This window comes from Hesperophylax consimilis, chromosome 4 (assembly GCF_061612785.1).
Source record: "Hesperophylax consimilis isolate HC1 chromosome 4, BYU_Hcon_1.0, whole genome shotgun sequence".
In the NCBI taxonomy this organism is placed as follows: domain Eukaryota; kingdom Metazoa; phylum Arthropoda; class Insecta; order Trichoptera; family Limnephilidae; genus Hesperophylax; species Hesperophylax consimilis.
In genome coordinates, this window is record NC_142839.1 from 11,739,812 (window position 1) to 11,762,664 (window position 22,853).

The following is a 22,853-nucleotide window of genomic DNA, read 5'->3' on the forward strand; positions in this document are numbered from 1 at the left end:
ATGATTATTATTTAGATCACCCAATAATCGCCTTTAAGACAAATTGCATAGATTACATATTTGCTTGAAATCTTACTATTTTTTCTAGCTGTCATTGAAGAACAAGATATGTCTTTGCCTGTCGACTGAAATTTTTTTCATTAAGGGGGTGACAGATTATTCAAGTTCAAAGTGTTTTATATATTTCCATATTGCTCGCCATACAATTCCATACAGACCTGTCACACCTATAATGATGAAGTGTTATAGGTGTGGGCGTGGCGACGATCTGCGCTGTGACCCTCTCTCACCTACGGCAGGAGGCGGCAAATTAATTACGTACGTTCCGTACATTGGCGTTTCTATAATATTCAGTGCGCATTAGCAATATGTATTATCATATCACATTCATATGTTTCGATTGACCTTCCACTTTTGGACTTCTAGAGCCGTCTCTGTGTGACACACTCCACTATAATCTTCATTAGGAGAGGGAGTCAGACGAGTCAGATTAATTTAGGTGACTGCCGCGGTGTATAAATTATTTGTATGGTATCTGTGACTTGACAGATGACAGCAGCATAGTTACGACGCTCCGTAAATTGTTGTCGCATAATTTTCTAGCCTGGCTACCAGATCACAGCGCATATCGTCGCCACGCCCACACTTATAACATATCATATTTATGTAACATATCTTTTTAGGTGTGACAGGTCTGTATGGGATAGTATGGCGAGTAACATAAATAAACTAATCAGTGATTAGTTTATTTATGTTACTCGCCGATTAGTAATCACGCGAGCAATATGGAGTTATATAAAATGCTTTGAACTTATAGCGTAAACTGTCACCCCATAAACTATAAATTTTTGTTGTTGGTATTGCAGATTTCTCTTACCGGCTTAATGCTAGTGTCATTTTAATTCAGACTCACATCAAGTACTATAATATTGTATTCCGGTTGGAGCGAGACATCAATATCCATTTATAATCTCCAGTATTTATTGAAGATTGATTTCTGTATTTTTTCATTAATGACAGACGACTGAGAGAAGACGGCCGAATGGCGCGTAAACATGTAAACAATAACAAACAACTGTGAATCAAATCAGTTACCAACTACGACGAAGAGGTTGTAGAAATGTTTGTAATATTATAAATAATAAATTATTAAGAATACTTTAAAATCATTTTTTACAAAAAAAATTGTTGGTAAAAATGACAGTAAAAAGTTCATTGTGTGGTATCGGCGGTGTCTTGATAAATATCGAACGCCCATCATGTACCGGGCGCCCACTGAAACCTGGTACGGCTAGCTCGGCTAGCTGTATATATGGCTGTATACGGGAAGTACATCGCATCTCTTGCTCTCGCCGTTTATTTATTCACTCGCCCCACAACCCGTTTGCACTATTTGCAGGCCACAACACAAATATATGTATTGGTGGGCCCTCGGTATACCGACACGTGGAACGACTACCTCTATCTTAGTTCAATAAAAGAATACGTTTATGAAATTTAACATAAAACATAATATTATATTTTGCAATGATATTTGTAGCGTCACTGATATTATGTACATTATTATAAAGTGCACAACGTTTAACAAAATAAATTACCTCGCATTTTTTTCTCGTCACATATACTCTCATAGAAATTACCAATCAAAACTCTCAAAAATTCATCCAACAATTTTTACTTAATCATTTTTTTTCTGTACAGGAACATCTTAAAACTTCCAAAAAAATATTTTTTGCGCAAGAGTTGTTTCATTTTTTTTTCCTAAAAATTGGGATATGCTTTTCTTGCCTAATTTGTCTGTGACCATATTCCATAGAATTGAATAATAGTAGTTCTCGCCGGTTTTGTTGTGTCATCTTCCCTCATTTCTGTGGTCATTATTGGGCAATTTTTGGAAATAACCTGCTAAACAATAATTTAAACTCAAAATGTCTTCTATTCTTGTTCCCGAAATCCCAGCTCCTGGATTTTCGTTCGATAACTGCCAAAGGTAAGTTGTTAACACTTTAACTTATTTTTATATTAGCAATGTCATGCCCGAAACGTCAACTCATTTGTTTTTAGGTGTCGTTAATTTAGCAACAACTCGCTCAATTGAATTATTTATTAACGTTTGCATATTATCACTTTGTCTAATTGTCTACTTTTGGATAATTCGGTGATGTAAATGTTCTTATCTTTAATTTTTTTTCAGGAATGCCTTTCTTTGCGCCAAAGGGTTCCCAGCCCCGACAGCTACCAAGACGGGAACTACTATTGTAGGAATAATATTCGAGGGAGGCGTTATCCTCGGAGCGGATACCAGGGCCACAGAAGACACCATCGTGTCAGACAAGAACTGCTCCAAGATACATTTCTTGGCTAACAACATGTATTGCTGCGGAGCTGGTACTGCTGCCGATACGGAGATGACAACTCAGATGATCGCATCGCAGTTGGAGCTGCAACGCCTTCACACCGGCAGAGTGGTCCCCGTAGCCTCGGCTGCCACTTTACTGAAGCAGATGCTCTTCAGATACCAGGGGCACATCAGCGCAGCACTTGTGCTCGGTGGTGTGGACAGCGCGGGGCCACACATTTACTGCATCTACCCACATGGATCTGTGGATAAGTTACCTTACTCTACAATGGGTAAATTCTTAACTAATTACAAAATCTCATACATTATATTTATGTATTATATATCCTGCAGTCGGCAGTTACTAGTCACTTCGTTGTCAAGATTTGATTACAAAATATGAGTGTCACGCAGGCATGAAGGAACATTTAAAAAAAATATAGGTAATTATTCGGAATCACTCTCTCAACCTATAATAATCCAACCTATCCTAACCTATAATAACTCAACCTAATCTAAGGTATAATAACCCAAACTAACCTAACCTAACCTTTTCTAAACTATAATAACCTAACCTATAATAACTCAACCTAATCTAAGGTATAATAACCCAAACTAACCTAACCTAACCTTTCCTAAACTATAATAACCTAACCTAAATATCTTTATTTTATTTTTAGAGTTTGGCCAAAATAGTACCTACCTAGTATTTGCATTTACTAAATGGTAAAAATTCTAGCCACTAATATCAGGAATACCAACAAAAGAAAATGTCATCAACAGAAATCATTCCGGCCAATTCCGGCTGTCACCCCATACAACGAAAGCGAATTTTCATTTTACGTAATTAAAAATTAAAATGCTAAAATAAAAAATTTCCCAAATGCAGTCAGATTCCTTTTATTGTAATTAAGGTAAATCAGAAGGTTTTATTTAAAAATATTTTGTATAATCCAATAATAAAAAATCAATAATTGTCCCAATTCACAAAAGTGGACCTAAATCTCTTGTAGAAAACTATAGGCCAATATCACTATTAAGCGCGATATCCAAAGTCATTGAAAAGCTTTTCAAAACTAGGTTAAACGAATATGTGGAGAAACATAACATTCTAAGTCCTAACCAATACGGCTTTCGGTCGGGTAAGGGAACGGATGATGCCATCGCATGTCTCACTGAAACTATTGCAGGGAATATGAACCATGGCAAGAAAACTATTGCCCTTTTCCTGGACCTGGCCAAGGCATTTGACACTATATCTCATAAAATTCTTTTACAGAGACTTAGAAATATAGGAATAAAGGGAAAAGCTTTTCAATGGATAGAAAGTTATATATCTAATAGATTTCAACAAACCAGAATTAACGAGGCTATTAGCACTTCACTAAAATACACTTTTGGGGTACCACAAGGAAGTACACTTGGGCCCCTTCTCTTTATTATATACATAAACGAACTTTGTAACCAACACATTGGTGGCAAAATTATCACGTTCGCTAACGATACAGTTATTTTGTTTGAAGGAGATGATTGGATAGAAACACACCACCTTGCGAACACAGGTATAAACAGAGTAAAACAGTGGCTAGACAGTAATTTGCTTACACTAAACATACAAAAAACAAAATATCTCACATTTAGCGCTACCCTTGCAGGTCAACCCAAAACACCTCATCACCTCACAATACATAATATTAAGTGTAGCCTTGGAAATAATAACCATACTTGTAAATGCGAAACCCTTGAATGTGTTAAATCTATTAAATATTTAGGTATAATAGTGGATAACCATCTTAAATGGAAACAACAAATTGAAAACAGCTAATAAAGTGCGCAAGCTTATTTATATATTTATAGCATTGCGGGAAATTATAAAAACTCAAGACATTAAAAAAATATACTACGGGCTCTGTAACTCCGTCATAACCTACGGTTGCATTGGATGGGGTGGAACAGGATTAACAATATTATACCCGCTACTGAAGGCACAGAAATCCATTCTACGCGTCATTATGAAGAAACCCTTCAGATACTCGAGCGACGCTCTCTTCAAGGAGTTTAATGTACTTGATGTTCGACAGTGTTACATAAAAAAAATAACAATCTGCGTCCACAAAAATAAAAACAAAACGATAACAGTCGATCATAATCATCACACCAGAAGTAAGAGCAGAAACGACCTTTCTATTCCAACTAGCAATACTGCGGCTTATCAAAAAGTTTTCTCATACCTGGGACCAAAAATATACAACAAAATCCCCTCTCAATTTAAACTATGTGAATTATCAGCCTTCGGTACTAAAATTACTAAATGGTTATTAGACTTAGGTAGGACAGATTCCGAAAAATTATTAAAAAACGTAGTCTGAGTTGATTTCATCGATTTTGTATTTTGTATTTACCTAAAAAATATTTTTTTTATTTTTCTTTCTTACATTGATATATTATATTTTTATTTTATATTTTACATGTACCTATCTGGATTTTATTGTTCATTACTGCTAAATTGTATTTTCCTAAAAAAATATTTTCTTTCTATTTTTCTTTCTTACATTTATATGTTATATTTTAATTTTATTTTATATTTTACATGTACCTACCTGGAATTATGTACACGCAACCTGCCAATTTGACTGTCCTAAAACGGGAAACTTCCTAGTTGGACAGTCAAAGCTTCCTTTTATATTTGTATATCTTGTATGTAATAAATAAATAAAATAAAATCCGTGTCTAGCGATTCCGAATATTTACCAAAATATATATTTAATAAGAATCTTGATTTTGATATACATATTTTTACTGAAATCATTAAGAAAAGGTACTAATTATTAATATGTTACATAGCAATCGTAACACATTTCGGCGTAGGTATTTTTTCGTAATTTAGGTATTTTTTACACTGGCGCTACCCTGACTCCGGGCGAAAATAAAGGTCCCTCCTGAATTATTTTAATTTGTTTAAATCGCCATATCTTCGAAAATAATTAAAATATTTGGATAAAAATTTCTACGTAGTAACTCAGCATACCCAAGCTATAAAAGTTCCAAACGAAAATCGAATATTATTTGAAATTCAACTCAATTAACCTTGTAATATGTTTATTACGGTCCGCCTATCGGTATTTGCTCATACCGGCTTTCTTTAAATACGCCCGACATCTCGCACTCGCTTGCACATAGGAGAAGAGTGGGTGCGGAACAGAGAAAGAGATTCGAATCAGGTTTCACGGTCATAAAAACCCTCATTCCAGGAATTGAATTATTTCAATAACAAATAATATACTACTAAATGTAACACATATATATTTTAAGTTAGGAATAACTTTTCTAACTTTTTATTATATCAGGTAAATGGTTAAATAGCTTTGGGTTTAGGTATTAGTAGTGGTGTGGTGTAGCTATCGTGTTGCATGTATGTACCTAGACATATAAATATATTCCCCTATGTTATAGGTTTACATGAGTTTGTATTTTACACTACCATAAAATGAGGTGAAAACGTGTCACTTGTAGGATAAAAATAAAAGAAATATATTATTTTTAATGAAAAAGTTGTGAAATAACACAAATCTTCTATCTATATAATTAAAAATGTAAATGTTTATTCAAAATCTTAATATCCGAAAGTTCTTCAAGGATTGCTTTGAAATTTCGACATAACTTTGCATTTGATTATGTGTGTGTTTTTATGTACCTATATTATATAGATGTCACCTGTGACAGGTAAAACATGTTTTGAACAGTGCAATCTGTTGGACAAAAATGTTTTTTTTTTTAAACAGCGCCATCTGTTGGACGTAACAGATGCTATTGTTTCTCTATCTGCGCAGACAGACTGAGCCACAGCAACGGGTGGCGGAATTACAACCCATAATCTCCGTGTTGCTAGTCAAGAGCCTTACCCCTCGACCACGAGGGGCGTCATTATTATTAATTAGTTCCTACCTACTTTCTATAGATTTTGTTAGGTGTCTGCAGCAAAATCTTTCTCACCACCATATAAGGCTGGCCGCATACATACGTTTTCCGTATTCGATTTCCGAATTCGTTTTCCGTATTCGGAATTCCGTGAGACTAGCGCAAATGTTCGTTTTTCTTCATTCGGAATGTATAAACGTCAGTACCAGTGTTGCCAACAAGGGCGATATATCGCCATTTAGGCTACTCAGAGCGAGAATCTAAGTGAAGTAGCTTAAAAGGCATTTAATTAACTTACATCAATTTTAACCCCTCCGAAAATCGCCATGTAAGCACTTTAACTGTCTTTAACGAAATGACATTTTACGAAAACTTTTTGTTATTACCGCTTCACAATTAAAGCTCTATAAATGAAACATTTCTGAACGTAGCCGAATAGTAAAAACTGTTTTAGAAAAGTTACAAAATAAGCTTTCAAATTATTATATTACAAATAAATATTAGCATTTTTAAATATTAAAATTTAGAACGCAAACATTAAAAATAGGTTAAAAATGACTCACGTCATGTTTTTAGGTGAAAATGGTACTAAAATCACAGATTATGTAAACAAAAATATTTATTCTATTGTATATATGTGTAATAAACACTTTTATCACCTCATTTTTTTATCATTTCATATAAAAATATTTTATAAAAATTTAATATGTGAAGCGCGTGGCGCTACCGGCAGACATTTTGCGCGGATAAAAATTTTGTGTCAATTATGCGACTGTCAGCAGATTCCTGTTTTGTATTTCCATAGACAACTTGGTAGTGATGTGTAGCTTGATCTATAATCGACCTTTTAGTTTTTGTTTGAGGGATGTAACTAAAATAATAACGGAGTAAGAACGATTTCTATGGAGAGACACGCGTTGACGTGTAAACACGCTTATTGTACTTGACTGCTGTCGTATTTTTAACGCATATATCTGCTTACGTTGCTGAGGGGTTAAACATGTCCCGAAATTCTCTAGCCACCCCCCCGCCATGAAATTTTATAATTTTTTATAAGTAGATATATTTAAAAATAGTATATAATCTACCCTAAGTAATAGTTTCCCCAGAATAGCTATCGACAATCAGAGAAATATTTTTTTCTCTCGCATGTTATAAAAAAATAAAGGTAAAGAAACGAGAAAATATTCTTGATATTTTACTATATTTTTCGTAAAGCTAAAAGTGTTTTTCACAATAAACAATAAACAAAACACGCTATTACACTACACAAACTGCGCGTTAGGCGGGCCCATTGAAGAATGACGCAGTGTCACAATTATTTTTAAATGGCTGCTCTACGAAATGCATGGACTCTTATCTCATTGTTTATTTTGTTGCATTGAATAAGATTTAAGTTTGTAAGCTAGAAACATTTTTACAATACAAAATCGCATGAAAAGAAAGTTGGTTTGGACGATCCTTAAGGTTACGTCGGCGTTCAACGGATACAAATTTTTCGTAACCATAAAAATAAGCCGGCGAACAAGGGGTTAACTATTCCACTGCTTTCAAATTCATTTTCAAAGTTTTCTGTAGTAAATATGCAATGTTATTTTTTTTCTTACAGATAATTTTTCTAATTTTAACAAAAAAAAAATGTTTACAGGATCGGGTTCATATGCCGCCATGTCTGTATTTGAGTCCCGCTGGAAACCAAACATGTCAGAAGAAGAGGGCAAGAAGCTGGTGAGGGATGCAATCGCCGCAGGTATCTTCAACGATCTGGGGTCCGGATCCAACATCGATCTGTGCGTCATCCGTAAGACTGGCGTGGAATTCCTGCGTACTTATGAGGAGGCCAACAAGAAGGGAGTCAGGCAAATGACCTACAAGTATCCCAAGGGCGCTACGGCCATCCTGACCGCCAGGACTATTCCCATCCATGTTGAGGAGGTCACCATTCGCAACCTGGAGCCAAGCGCCGCAATGGATATGTGAATATTTAACTCTTTTTTTTTTAAACACATAATTAAAGCTTATTTGGAATAAAATGTTTTTATAAGAAGCAGTTGGTATTTTCGTCTACATATTGTAATCATTTGAAATCCTTAACCTGTTAACCGGGCGGGACGTATAAATACGTCAAATGTAAACAGTATCGGGTACGGCGTATGAATACGTCCTTGAAATATATGTTGCGCCCTGGAACGAGCGGGACGTATATTTTGAGCATATCACACGGATATTGAGTTTTTAATTTTTAAATATTTTAATTTTTTAAATTCAATGTTTCTCTTTTATCTGTGCGCTTTTATTTATTGTTCTGTAATTATAACATTTTTTTATATTTTTTGTAATCTTTATAATTGTTTGTAAATATTCTATTTTTTTAATTCGATGTTTTCACTTTTTTTGATGCATAAATAAAAAAAAAATATATACGAAATTACGTCCACCGGGCGTGACGTATTGATACGTCCTAGTGAAGGAGTTCGCGCCCGTTATATGCTGCGTAATTCAAAACTGAACTCCCCGGTTAACAGGTTAATCCTGTTGTAATGTTTTTCAACGAGGGACTCCAACACACTCTAAATTTGATAATAGAAACAAAGGGAGATGTGAAATTGAAGTGTGTCGACTATCGATGAACTAAGACCAAATTGCACGGACTATCAATACAGCAGAGCCAATGAAAGTTATGTGCTTGGTGTGTTGGGAGACACAAAGGCGGGGCGCCACAGTGTATGTGCGGTTTACAGTAGTATGCATGAACTTCATGTTGTTTCTATTTATGGAGATTCTTGATCACATGCTATTCAACAGTCTATGGGTGCAGGTTGCACCGATCATCTCAGAGGTAGAAAAATCATAAAAGATAGTTAAGTCATAAATATTACTTTTAGTTTGAGCAGGCTGCCATTGGTGAAAATTATTGGCAATCGGCGAATATAATTGTTAATTATTTTATTATTTTTTACATACGTTGTTGTTTTGTATTTTATTATTTTTTCTATTCTATTTCTCTTTTGACCATTGTTGATGAGAATTTTTTATAGCTTGTTTTGTATCTGGTAATGTTGTAATACGTAAATAACAACTTAGTATGGAAAAGATTAATCTTACAGACAGGATTTTGTAACGAAAGTGAACATTGTTAATTCATGAAAAGGTTCATTTTGTTAGTTTCATAAAAATGTATTTAGAAAAAATAAATAGCACATATCCGAGTACATAATTCAACAACAGTATAAATAATTAGTCTTTTATAAAATATATGAATAAAAAGGTCACTTTCTATGTAAGATAAAGTCCCATGTATCTCTCCATCGCAGATTGACAAGGTCTTCTTCGCTCAAATCTTTTATTCCATAATTCAACACAGAAAATTTGTAAAATGTGTGCACAACATACCCTAACCAAATACATACTAGAATTACAAAACAATATGCTAAACCTTTGTAGGTTTTGGTCAGGATAAATATGTATATGTGTTCTATGACAGCAGCCAGGAGAAGGGTTTTGTAAATGAAAGCTTGTAGATAATGATGAAGGAACAGAGTTCTTTCCATGAAGAAGTAGGGGATGAAGTGGAAGAGGTAGCCAACGAGACAGACTTCTCCGACAGATACAAATTGTGTCCAGCTCTTCTCCGGGATGTCGTAGCATCCTCTCCTCTGTCGGATCAGGTAGAAGAACATAAAGCCGCAGTAGATAAACAAGCTGAGAGATGTGGAATACCATATCACTAGATTGCCAATAAGGTGAATTTGCGCCTGCAATAGAAAAATACAATTTTATTACTTATTTGCAAAGTTCAAGTAAAGGCATTGTACATTATCTTTGCTCATTAGTGCGGTACTGTTTCAACGACCCCCGTGGCAGAGTGGAAATTTATGGGTCCAGTAAGACCAGCATTCAGAATTGAAATTTTGCCTGCAATGGCTTCAGCCATGTTTGGTAACCAGATCTGAATAGCCATGTATTTCCCCACCATTCTCTTTCCCATCGCCTTCCCACTACCCAATTTGGGAATACTAACCTAACCACTGTCTCACTGGCTCCAGATGGTCAGGAGCAGATGGGATTTCCACATTAACCCCACACAGCAGGCCCTGAGGAAAATAATTTCAGTTCCATGTCATCTTTGGGAATGCTGAGGGTCTTTTTAAGGAAAGCAAGTTCTGGGAAGGAAAAAGGTATGAGGGGTGTGTAGGAATCTATAGATCAGTGTGTCCAGGAGTAACGGAGGAATGATGTAAGGCGATGGGTCAAAAGAGATCAGTTGGAGAGGTCAAAGGGTTTCCCCAAACCAGCCTCTCCCGATCTGGCACGCCACGATGTTGGGCAGGCGCATCCTGAACACACCACACCCGATGAACCCGGGCACCCCTGCTAAGTCACCAAACGTAGCGAACCACTTGGGGTGACCTATGGCAGAGGTGTTGGTTATCCAATAAATGGTTCCCAGGGCGGTGGTGCCCAAACATCGGCGAGTGCGCGCTGACCAAGATGTGGCCAATTTGAAGAGACTAACCTGTTTTGAACAGTTTAGTGTAATAATTTGAAATGTATCATTGTTACGTACATTAGATTCCGACGAGACCCAGTAGGCAATGCCCCGGGTGAGCAGGGGCCATTCCAGGGGCTCGGTGGAGAACATGTGGTTCTGCACATACTCTTGACTCGTGAATATCATCTTGTACTGCAGCTCTAGGAACTTCTCCCAGAAGGAAAGGGTGGTGGGTTTTGTAGGGATCATTTCCGCAAATACAAGCTGCCTTTCTCTCTCCTTTTTGTCATCGGCTAAATCATCAAAACATCAACAAAATTAAAAAATATAAAATACAATTATGTAATATTATACCAACACATTCCCTAGTAGTGTGGTAGATTCTCTCACAAAGAACACCATTCAGAATCGAAAAATTGTTTTAAATGGCTTTAGCCATGTTTAGTGACCAGATCTGAATAGCACCCTCTTCAGTCAATTGGGGATGCCATAGGTCATAACCATTTCTAGCTAGTAAAGAGCAGTTGGGACTCTTGTGCGGTATTTGCTTAAAAATAACCAGAGATGTGCAAAATGGGTACCCAAAACCATTTGAAATGCAAAATGGAAATGGGTCAAAACTTTTCCATTTGAAAATGCAAAATGGTTTTTAGAAATGCATTTCAAATGCAAAATGCAAAATACCTATTTTCAAAATGCATTGAAAATGCAAAATGGTTTCTCAGGTCAAACAATTAAAATGATTAAAGAATAAATTTTTAAACAATTTTGGAATCTAATAATGGACATCAATGTAGAACAAACATATTACATGATGGTAAATCCAAAAACACCACGACTACAGATTATGAAACCACAAAAAATTTGCGCGGGACTAATTTTGCCAACGTAAAAACATAGAAACTGCTATCTAACATTTAATATTACAGCGTCATGGCCCCATGTTCAGTATTTGAATCAGTATGTTTTGTAATGGTATCACTCAATTGCCAGGGCTCCCACCAGGGAGCAACTTGACACATGGAAATTATCTCTCATGGCGAGGGCGAGGTTGAGGACCGACTGATATTTGGGGCTTATGAAAAAAAGATGAGTGAAGATAGTAGGAAGAATGTTGCAAAAAAGCATTTAAAATGGAAAATGCATTGAGAAAAGCATTTAAAATGCAAAATGCAAAATGGTTTTTAGAAAAGCATTTAAAATGGATTTATTTGAAATAAAGCACATCTCTGAAAATAACAGTGTAGTAAATGTTCAATCATTGAATCATTTGGCTTTGATTTTAGAAAGTGAACTTTCCTGTTTCAAACTAAATCATTGCTTAGTCACTAAATCAGTGTGTCAAGGTCACTTTGAAATAATAAGTGATTGTTGTCTAAATTCAATGGATTTTAAATATTTAGACACGCCCTATGTAAATCCTATCTGTTTCTTTACAAATACGAATATTGGACACACAGAAAATTTCATGATTTTCTCACTGTTTGAGGGTTTTCTTAATTCATAAAATCAGATCTCTGCAACATAGTAAAGATACAATAATAATCATCTTATTTTTAGACAGATAAATGGATATTTAAAAGCTCCATAACTCGTAATGAAAAAGAAATTGCGAGCTAAACATAATTGCGTTGACCTTGAAATTCCAAACAGAAAAAGCAGTGAAAATTTCATGATACCAAAGCTCATTTGAACTACGGTAGAATTGTTGTATTCTCCCATTGTCCTGCCCTGCACGGTCGTAGCTGTTCACGGAGCAGGGACAAGACATTATTGTATTGTCTTCCGTATCGTAGTAAAGTTGAAATATAATAATACATATTGAAAGGAATCCTCACTTTTAGTATACCGATGCTCCTCGACATTCCATATGGTATCGTCCTGGCTGATGACCTTGTCGGCCACTATCTCGTGTTGGTTGAAGCCCCAGTCTCCGAGCTGGCGGCCGCTGAACTTGAGGGCCAGGCCGGTGTTGACATGGATCAGGTGCACCAGGGACTGGATGGTGCTCCACTGCGTGCCCTCGTCCTCTCGGTTGATGATGTCCACCCGCCACTGATTCTGAGCGGGCATCGATACGTTGTAGTCAATGTAGCAGGTCACTTCCTAAAAGTAAACAAATCTTATTGGTCACTTTAATTTGTGAGAGAATGGACTTTTGTGTTTCCACTATCCTACAAGATGGGTTGTGCAGTAACCGCCGGGCAGCCTTCTTGAAATAACAACCTGGCAACCGGCACCAGTCTGCTAGGACGTTAAAAGATGATTTTTGGAAAGTATTTTTACATGTTCTGAATGTGGTAATTTTTTTTATTTTGTTTTTTACATCATTGTTTAGAAAATACATTTCAAGGTTAGAAAAACAAAATAATGTATACAGGGGGCCACTAGATGAACTGTAGTTCTTTAACTTGTATGTGTATGAACTAAAATACTGCAGTTTCAAATTCGCAAAAATAAGTACCTGTCCCAAATGAGGACAAATCTTGTAAGAGGTTTAAAGGGGTGAACTGGAGTGATTTGGGGTTGATCTATGTCCAAAGCTGGACGAAGACGGAGAAGGTTCATGAAGATGTAGAATACCTGACACTGAGGAGACATGGGGGCAGCCACATCGTGAGAGTTGAGAGCTCTACTGGTGATGCCATGCACCAGTTGTATCACGTCTCCGTGCTTTATAGCGTCTATGGGGTACTCCACCACCAGGTCGTTTTTCTCCGGTCGCTTAACAATCCACCAGTTGTTGACATCCTTGAAGCTGTAGCAAGTCACCTGCTGCTGGTGCGAGGAGCCTCGCTTGTCAGGATATCGGATGGGGTACACGTGGGCGTGAGAATGGAGCCAGCATGTACGCCCGTGTGTGTGCCTGGGGAACAAAAAAAAGTATATTCCCACCTAACAATATTTTAATACATACCTCATTACCACCACCCTCAGCAAATAGGCAATGAATCAAGAAGAGTTGTTCCCTTCTCAACTGAAGGGTATGATTTTAATTCACAGAAGCAACCACTGCTCGGAGCTAGTAAGACTATGGCATCGCTAATTAAGGTAATGTTTTGTGGCAGTAGGAAGTGGAAGGCCCTGGGTATTCGGAGGAGTCTGTATCTTTTGCTTTTTACGTGGGCAAAGTCCATGCAACTGCGATTTCATTCCTCTTGGAACGAATTCAAATTCAAACAAATTGAAATCATGTTCGCAAGGACTTCGCCCACATAAAATGCAGCGTTAAGCTAGCGCAAAAGATAAAAATTCTCACCGAAGCTACAACCATTTCAATCAACGTTTAGATTCTGAAATTGTGATCTCTTAGCAGGACAATAATGAGAGTATTTTCCACTTTTGGGTATTCAGACTAGAAACTTTGCTTGATCGGATTTAGTCATGCTTATGACCAGATCTGAACCTTTCTCTTTCCCAGCTCCATTTTCTTCAGCTTAACAACATACCCCAAATTGAGGAACACATTCCCACTGGCAGTTGAAACTAAGGTGCGTTCATCACAGTTTGAAGTGCTATGTAACCAGAAAAAAAAGAGTGACTAAATCAAAATAATAGGTTAGGTGTGTTTGTGCTTTTTCTTCACTTGTCTTGAATGTTCTGTTTTAAATATATTTATAATTAATAATAAGCTCAAACCTGAGAGTTATTTGTGATCCATGTGCCACATATATCGGCTGCCCTTTTGTAATGCTAGCCAGCCCTCCCTCCAGCGAGGCTTGGAACGCACTGGTCATGACACTGTCATGAGGGCCAGCCTTTGTCAAGAGGTTCAGATGGACCGCAAAAATGGCCAGGTACACCATGATGGGTATGACTAGTATCGCGATGCCCATTCGAAAGAATTGACCCACTACAAGTCTTGTCTGAATAGTTCGGTTGCCCAAGAGATTCCAGAATACTCTCCCGATTATGAATAGGCCCATAAGGTACGAATAGAATCCGGAATATTTCACACTGAAAATAAAAAGCTTGTTTTAGGACGGCATGTATTCATTTTATTACTATTTTATCAAGAAAGAGTGGGAATGAAATATGTTTTATATTAAAAGGTGGTTTTCTTGGTCAAGGTGGTCCCTTTCTTAATCTTACTCATTACGCTTACATCAGCCTTGCACTCTTTGCGGATCTCCACATTCCTCACATGATCAAACATGGTTTTACCACACATACGCCTCAGGGATCTCATTTCAACAGCATTTAATCTACTTTCATCCTTTCTTTGCCAGTTCCACGCCTCACTTCCATACATCAAGGTAGGTACCAGCACTCCGTTGTGGACTGCTAACTTTGCTTCTTTGGACAATTTTTTGTTAGCGCCAACGGCGTTCAGTCCTCCATTAATGGAATTACCTGCATTTACCCTTCTTTCAATATCTCTGTCAGCCTTCCCATCTCTCGTAAACATACTTCCTAAATACACAAACTCATCCACCTGCTCCAAGTATTCTTCATTCACAATTATATTGCACACTGTTTTCGTACTCTCTCTTTCAAACACCATTAATTTAGACTTACTTACATTCATCATTAACTCATTCTTCATGCATACTTCGTTCATCCTAGGCACGAGAGACTGTAGATCATCTATACTATTAGCAATCAGCACCACATCATCAGCATACAACAGGCAACATACTTTCAAATTATTCAAATTCGCGCCCAATCCCACATCTTTCAATTCTTGCATACAATTATCCATGTATAGATTGAATAACCACGATGACATTACGCAGCCTAGTTTAACACCTTTTGTGATATCAAACCACCCCGTAAAACCACCGTTTATCCTAACACATGCCATGTTTATCCCAACCTATGGTGCCAATATCCTGCCTTGATGGGAACAAGGCTCAGATACCTAGGAAGGCACATTGAGGAATCAAGACAAATAGCCACATACCCAACCCTGATGAACTTTATCAAAGGGAATGTGTTACTGTTAAAAAAAAGAATGAGGTGAAATAGCACACTGGATCTATGGCCTGAGTGCTCATGGGTACATAGTAGTAATTACAGCATCTAAAAAACCGTCTCCGCTTTGTAATATAGAAATAAAATAATCTTATCGGTATATATCATATGGCAATGGTATTCAGTAAAATATCTTTTTATGGGTTTGAGCATTTTAGCTGATAGTTATAATACACAATAGTAAATATAGACATACCTTAGTGAACATGTCAGCGATACACAGCCAAGTATGAGCCACATCCACCAGATGGAGCCGTTGTGCTTCTCGTGGTGATCCTTAAACTTCAGAAGGCACAATAGTCCAAACAAACCAAATGCCAATAAAATAGATTCCATCAGCATGAATCTGGACTGGGTCAGTAATGCGTTATCTGAAAGAAAAATGATCAAATGACAGGTATATAAAGCCATTACTAAACCTAACCAGTATTTTTAAAATGTCAAATTTTAAAAAGGGATCCATTTTGAGACAGTTTTTGTTGAGACCTATTCTGTTATAATATAATATTGAGACTTGAGACCCACCCTTTTCGGGTGCCCGCTCTAACCACTGAGCTATCGTTTCAACCTTTCATACCTACCGTATTTTCCCACTATTTGAATCCTGAACATTTTAACGGGAAAGGTGAAACATGGGAAATAGTACTAAAGGAGCTATGCATTATGCCCTCCTTATTATAATAATAAAATATTGTCTATAATTTATTTACCACAAATCACTAATATGGCTGCCAGAGTAGCTGTCCATTCCGAGGACTTCAGGTGAAGCATTATTTTATACGTAAGAGGGACAAGCAAGCTTCCGCAGAATGCTGGAACTATGCGCATGGCATAAATTGGGACGGAATCGTGATATGGACTTCCGATCTTGTCAAAGGTGAAGTTTCCTGTATACCCGGCCAGATGGGCTGCGGCAGACAGGAGCTGCTTGCCAAACGGGGGATGTGAGTCGAAGAAGAATATTCCTTTCATGTACAGCGTCACATATCTGCCGTAGTGAAGCTCATCAAATCTAGAATTAATTAATGTTATGTTAATTAAGTCCAGACATAGTTGGAAAAAACAACTGCAGACGGTGCGACGAGAGGGCCTGCTATGGACAGAGGCTGCTGATGTATCGCAGGACAGGGTTTCCTGGAGGCTCTGCGTTGATGTGATAGTCCACCGACCCGAATAGATAAGGGGAAGAAGATGTATGTATGTTAATCAGTCAATACTTTTTCATGAATTTTAAGATGACTTTTTACTGTTAAATTTCAATAGGAATTAAATTCCAGTTCGGTGCGCCAGACTTATTAGAGGAAAGCAACTCAAGAAGCTGTGCGGAGAGACACTGGGCCTGCAATGGATTGAGGCAGCTAAAGGTGCACAAGACAGGGACGTTCTCGTTGAAGCGATGGGTTCCCGATTGAACTAAGATAAGGGAATGAAAATTATGAATATGATGAAGAATATAATATTATATTATTAATGTTACTTACACTATATTTCTAGGCTCCTGTAATTTATAAAATCGAGTGAGTAAACCAATTCCAAACAGAATGAAAGCCATCATGTCTACTTCAAAATTAATGCAGAATTTGTTTGTGGAAGGTAAAGGTTTTTTCTCCAAAGTGATTGATTCTTGAATATCAACATCTTTCTCTTTGGTTCCATTTGTCTGTAAGAAAAAAAGCATTACTATTCTAGAAATGTGGTGGGCAGTTCATTTAGTTGTTTAGAATTTGTAAATGGGTGTAGATTTCAGTATTAGTGAGATAATGGTTTATTTACATTTCCTTTTCAAGTAATGTATTTACCAAACGATATCCTGTGATACATTCTAGGACACTTTGCGCAAGTTCATCTCGAAAATCACCATTATATTATACCAAAAACTTTAATTTTATGAGCCTATGTCAAATTTATGGAATGAAAAATATACAAAAATTCGAATCTTTATCTGAGCTAGGAATTTAGTAATTAGAGGAATGTTAAAATCAATACTAAAACGAAATCAAAAGATATTCATATATTATTCTTACTGTTGGAAAGAGTTTTTAATGCTTTACCTGCTTCTGAGAATCACTGTTCTTGAAATTTGTTTTGTTCAGTACAACTTCTTCCTGCACCTTCATTTTAGGCATAATAATAATTGTATAAAACTAAACTTTTACTACATTATTTAAACTTATTCACTTTTAGTTTTGCCTACGATATTTGATGAAAACGAAAAAAAATTTTGATTTCTGTAATAAACATTTAAAACGACATAAAGGTTAAAAGTAATACAAAATATGACAACGTTATAAAATAGGTACTCGTGTTCGTTCATCAACAAACGTCCACATTATTATTACATGAATAAAATAACGGGACTCGCATAACTTTCAATACCGGAGTTGGAATATAATACCCATAAATATACCACATCCACAATATACCACTCTCTAGATCGATATCTTCGGGCTTTTTGTATGTAACGGAATTATACAGTACTTAACCACAGATATACAATCAGTACCTACCGTGCGGAGCAGAGCAGTAGACAAGGTAGAGGAGACTCAAGGCCATTTAAAAAAAGATGCGACCATAGACAACATAATTGCTCACAGCCTACTCTATTCATTCACTAGCCCAAAAAAACTATTGTAAAAATAAAAATGTCCTTGAAGCAGAAAAATGTCGAAATGTTTTCCAAGGGCAAGGTTCATCTGACTAAGAAAATAAACTTTTACAGTGCATTTCCTTAAGATGAAACTTGTTAATCTGAGAAGAAGAAACCCAAAATGACAAGAAATTTGCAAAAACACTGAAGAAAATTTCCAAAACATGATTGTCCGACAGTACGACGAAGAATTCCGACATTTTTCAGCCTCATGAACTCATGGTTACATATGTTTAAAAATCTTTAATTTCACCAAAACAATAAGATAATACAGGATAACACTAATCAATAACATGAATGAGTTTATCGATATAATAAATAACATTTATACGTTGTGGAGGAAGACATATGCCAAGTATGAAGCATTGTTCAAAAAAACCGAACGAATAACCTAAAAAACTGTCAATTCACTTTAAACTTGAACTTACGTAGGTAGGTTGAATATATGTTTGTAACTCGCTAACACTATACTGGCTTATATTGACTTATATCACGAACAACTTTAACACGCAATATTTTCGACGGAAATGATAGTATTTCGGCAGCAAATGACAACCCGCGTGTATAAATAAACCACACTCATTTTGTTTGAATGATTTGAAACTGTCAAACGGCAAAATTCCGTCATCTCTTTCTGTTACACGAGTCATTATAGTAGAGAGCGAGAGATCAAACCAATCCTTCTTTTCTCACCAATGAGATCTGAGCTTTTAGCCATATTATTCGTTTTCTATAAGAATTTTGAGGTGGGCGTGGCGGTTTCAAATGAGTTTCAAGGCCAAAGCTTAGTTAAATGCCCCTGCCATGGGTCATAAATGAACCACTCACCACTCTCTAGATCGATATCTTCGGGCTTTTTGTATGTAACAGAATTATACAGTACTTAACCACAGATATACAAGCAGTACTTACCGTGCGGAGCGGAGCAGTAGACAAGGTATAAAAATCTCAAGGCCATTTAAAAATAAGATGCAATCATAGACAATATAATTGCTCTCGGCCTACTCCATTCACTCACTGGCCCAAAAAACTATTTTAAAAATAAAAATGTCATTTGTCACATGAGAACGGGTCGCTTCTACGATTCGTTCTTAAGTTCAACAGCTCGTCTGTGGAACGAACTGCCGGCCTCTGTGTTTCCTCCCTCCTACAACATAGGACTCTTCAAGACCCATGTTCACTCCTTCCTCTCCACAAAAAGACCCTCCACACAGCATCCCCAAAGATGACATAGGCCCTGAGGGAAATTATTTTCTTCAGGGCCTCCTGTGTGGAGTTAACCTGTCCGGTGGTGAGTTTCTGGAAAGAAAACGGTCCCGCTGGAGGGAGTTTTTTCAACAATCAAAATATAGAAAAAAATAAATGCCACCTCGTAGAGTATAAAAAAATAAAAATAAAATCCTTAGAAACTAGCACGAAAAAACAAATACTAAGCTATTTAGAAGGAAAAAATAAAAACAATTTTGCAGAAATCGCCAACCATCGAAATCGGAGCAGATTTTTGTTTTTACTTAATAAAAATCAGATTCACTTACCACAATTTTAATGAAGCCAAGGGGGGAAGAACGACTCTTTATACACACTAACATATACGTATTATTATTTACACTTATACTATTGTATTTTCATTATAAAAATTAAACATAGGTATACAATGTATATGCAGTCAATAATTACGATAAAAATAACACTATTCTAATTATTATGTACACTATCTTAGGAATAAAATTGTCTTCACTAACTAAAACTGCTTTTTCGTATGGTAGTCTTCGAAACATGGATATACGCAAAATGCAAGATTGCAGTCGGTGCACATATATTTCGTGTCACTTCTTTTTCGTATGTCTACACACATGGCATTGTCGTTGAGTTCAGTTTCTAACGGGAATATTTGCTCTTATACCTGAGTTAGTTGAATCGAATTCATGAATAATGGGCGTAAACTTACCCTGATCCCATTTACGATGATCAACTTTTCTCTTTTTGGATGTTGAACAACTAGGGAAAGTTTCATCCCCATCAGATTCGTCGGATGAGCTATCTGAATGTATTGGCAAATCATAAAGATCCTCGTAAACATCTTCATCTTCACTTTCTATTAAAATGTCAGCAATGTCTTGTTCATTCAAAGGGTTAACCATTTTTTTATAAAAGTAAAATATATAAATTGAACTAGTTATCAATACGAATCACAAAGTCAAATCACAGTAAAACACTGTCCAAATTATGAATAACCTAAAATAATAAAATGTCAATGATAATAACACTTTGTAGTCGGGCGTTTCAAACAATAGACTCTAGCCTATAGCGGATGTTTTTCGCGATTAGCACAAAAATATATCCTCATCCCTTTCGTTAGTATCTGAAGAAATTTTTGAAGGGTAAAAGAAAATATCAATTAAATAAATTCCACTAAAAACACGTCTGTTTTGTAACTCTATATATCATAACTAAAGCACGTGTATATTAGCGCCACTCTATCTTCACAAGTAACGAGTACCGGGAATACATCCAATTGCTAAACAATTTTTGTGTTATCTCTCATTCAGGAAATGATTATTGTCATAACATCCTCGGGATTATCTCATAAAAGTAAAGGTCCAATGAATTTATAAGACGCCATAAAAATATAATAGGTACTCATATTCCCAGTTCAACTAACAAACAATCTTTGAAATTTAACACGATAAAATTGCCTAATTATTACGCGCAATCTCTCATTGAGCTGCGCAAAAGTATGTGTGTACATAAAAGAAACAACGGCTTATCTTTTTTTTGTTACATGTGTGTGTAGTTTGTAATGTCTTCAAGCGTTTAGATTAAATAGTCACGGGAAATAATGGGGTAACTTTACCTTCCTCGCCTTTGAAGTGGAGCCGGCGTAAAGGATATTTTTTCCCGTCCCGCCGATAAGCACCAGTCGGCCGCGAGGAAAAATACCATTCCCGCTCATAGTGTGTATACAGTATAACGAATAATATTTCAAATAGTTCATAACACTAAGATTCACTATTGAATTTTGTTCAAACTGTCAAAAACTGTATTCAAACTGAAAACAAACACTGTCGGTACAATATATGTAATAAATATTCACATTCAAACACGTGAGGTAATTTTTAATGCAAGATGATTAGGTTATTCAGTGTAAAAACAAACAAAAACCACAAATTTCACTTCACAAAAGACGTCGCTCGCAATAAAAATGTTGTTTACCACCAACTGCCAGACGGTGACGTCACGGAATATTTTAATTGTGAATAACTCCGTTGGTAATGTACCTAAATCGATAAAAACTTTCGCAAGTTATGACAAATTGTCCCTAGATAGCAGTAACTATCGGTTTTCCGGAAGAAATTCAATAGTTAATTAATTTTAGGCGCAACCGTACGGGTACGGTCATACTCCTTACGAGGATTTTTTTTCTCACCGTACCTGTACGGTCATACCACCGGACAGGTTAATATAAAAAAATAAAAACCTTAAATAAACGCCCGGTTTACCGGCACTGAAACTGAAACTGATTATAATTAGTTGCTCACTTACTATGGTAGGAGGATTCATAACACAGGTGGCATTATAATTAGTTGCTTATTTACTATGTTAGAAGGATTCATAACACAGGTGGCATTATAATTAGTTGCTTACTTACTATGTTAGGAGGATTCATAACACAGGTGGCATTATAATTAGTTTGATAAAAATACAGTGATTCAAAGTAATATTGTTTCAATTTTATTGGAATAACTTTTCTTTTAACAACTTTTGATAACTTTTTTATGCGCGTCAATGTAATTAAAGAAGAATATAATACTAATAAACATGAAACAGAACAAGACACAGAAAAATAAAAAGGTAATTGTCTCAACTGGGAATCGAATCCACGATCTCTGTCTTACACGGAGAACGCCTCTAACCACTCGGCCATTGGAACCTAATTATTTTACGATATTTTGTCGATCTCATATTTGAAATTCAGAATTAATAATATTATGTTCAACTATACTTTTTCGGCTTATTTTTATGCAGCCATCCTTTTGAATAATTACAAAGTTCTAAAGAATTTATTTGTAACCTAGATGGTGTCTTGGATTAACATATCTGATTTTTATTTATATGGGATACCTATTTTCAATTTTATTCTAATAACTTTTCTTTTAATAACTTTCGAAGGTTATACCCATCAATGTAATATATCAATGAAGAAGAAAATAATATTATTAAATCATGTCACCGAAACATGAAACAGAAGACACCAAAAAATAAACAGGTAAGAGATTTTGGCAAGAGATCTTCGATTCCCAGTTGAGATCGTTACCGTTTTTTAATTATTCTGTGTCACGTTTTGTTTCATATTGAGTTTACATTTTTTATAAATAAAAAATTACATTTTTGGCGATTTTCTCAACTACCATATTATTATTAGGCTAATTTTTAATTTTTTTTTTATAGTGAATACCTCACAAGAGTCCCAACTGCTCCCGTCT

General features: G+C 36.0%; 2 protein-coding genes across 3 annotated transcripts; one reads left to right on the plus strand and one right to left on the minus strand.

Annotated features, from left to right (window-relative positions):
* Positions 1-1,815: 1,815 nt before the first annotated feature.
* On the plus strand, positions 1,816-8,303 carry LOC149424197 (proteasome subunit beta type-7-like). Its single transcript, XM_089631200.1, has 3 exons — positions 1,816-1,990; positions 2,195-2,631; positions 7,905-8,303. The coding sequence occupies exons 1-3, from the start codon at positions 1,929-1,931 to the stop codon at positions 8,234-8,236; spliced, it is 831 nt and encodes a 276-aa protein (XP_089487326.1). The 5' UTR covers positions 1,816-1,928; the 3' UTR covers positions 8,237-8,303.
* A 1,123-nt stretch (positions 8,304-9,426) lies between these two features.
* rt (Protein O-mannosyltransferase rt) lies at positions 9,427-18,221 on the minus strand. Of its 2 annotated transcripts, XM_089631203.1 has the most exons (10): positions 18,118-18,221; positions 17,774-17,950; positions 17,204-17,382; positions 16,433-16,734; positions 15,919-16,093; positions 14,388-14,705; positions 13,332-13,614; positions 12,587-12,854; positions 10,824-11,041; positions 9,427-10,011 (listed from the first exon to the last, which is right to left on the minus strand). In XM_089631203.1, exons 2-10 carry the CDS (start codon positions 17,846-17,848, stop codon positions 9,526-9,528), a joined length of 2,304 nt encoding a protein of 767 aa, XP_089487329.1. In that variant the 5' UTR covers positions 17,849-17,950; positions 18,118-18,221; the 3' UTR covers positions 9,427-9,525. The 2 variants fall into 2 exon arrangements, with proteins under 2 accessions (XP_089487329.1, XP_089487328.1); XM_089631202.1 differs by having other exon boundaries at positions 17,774-18,138.
* Positions 18,222-22,853: the final 4,632 nt, after the last annotated feature.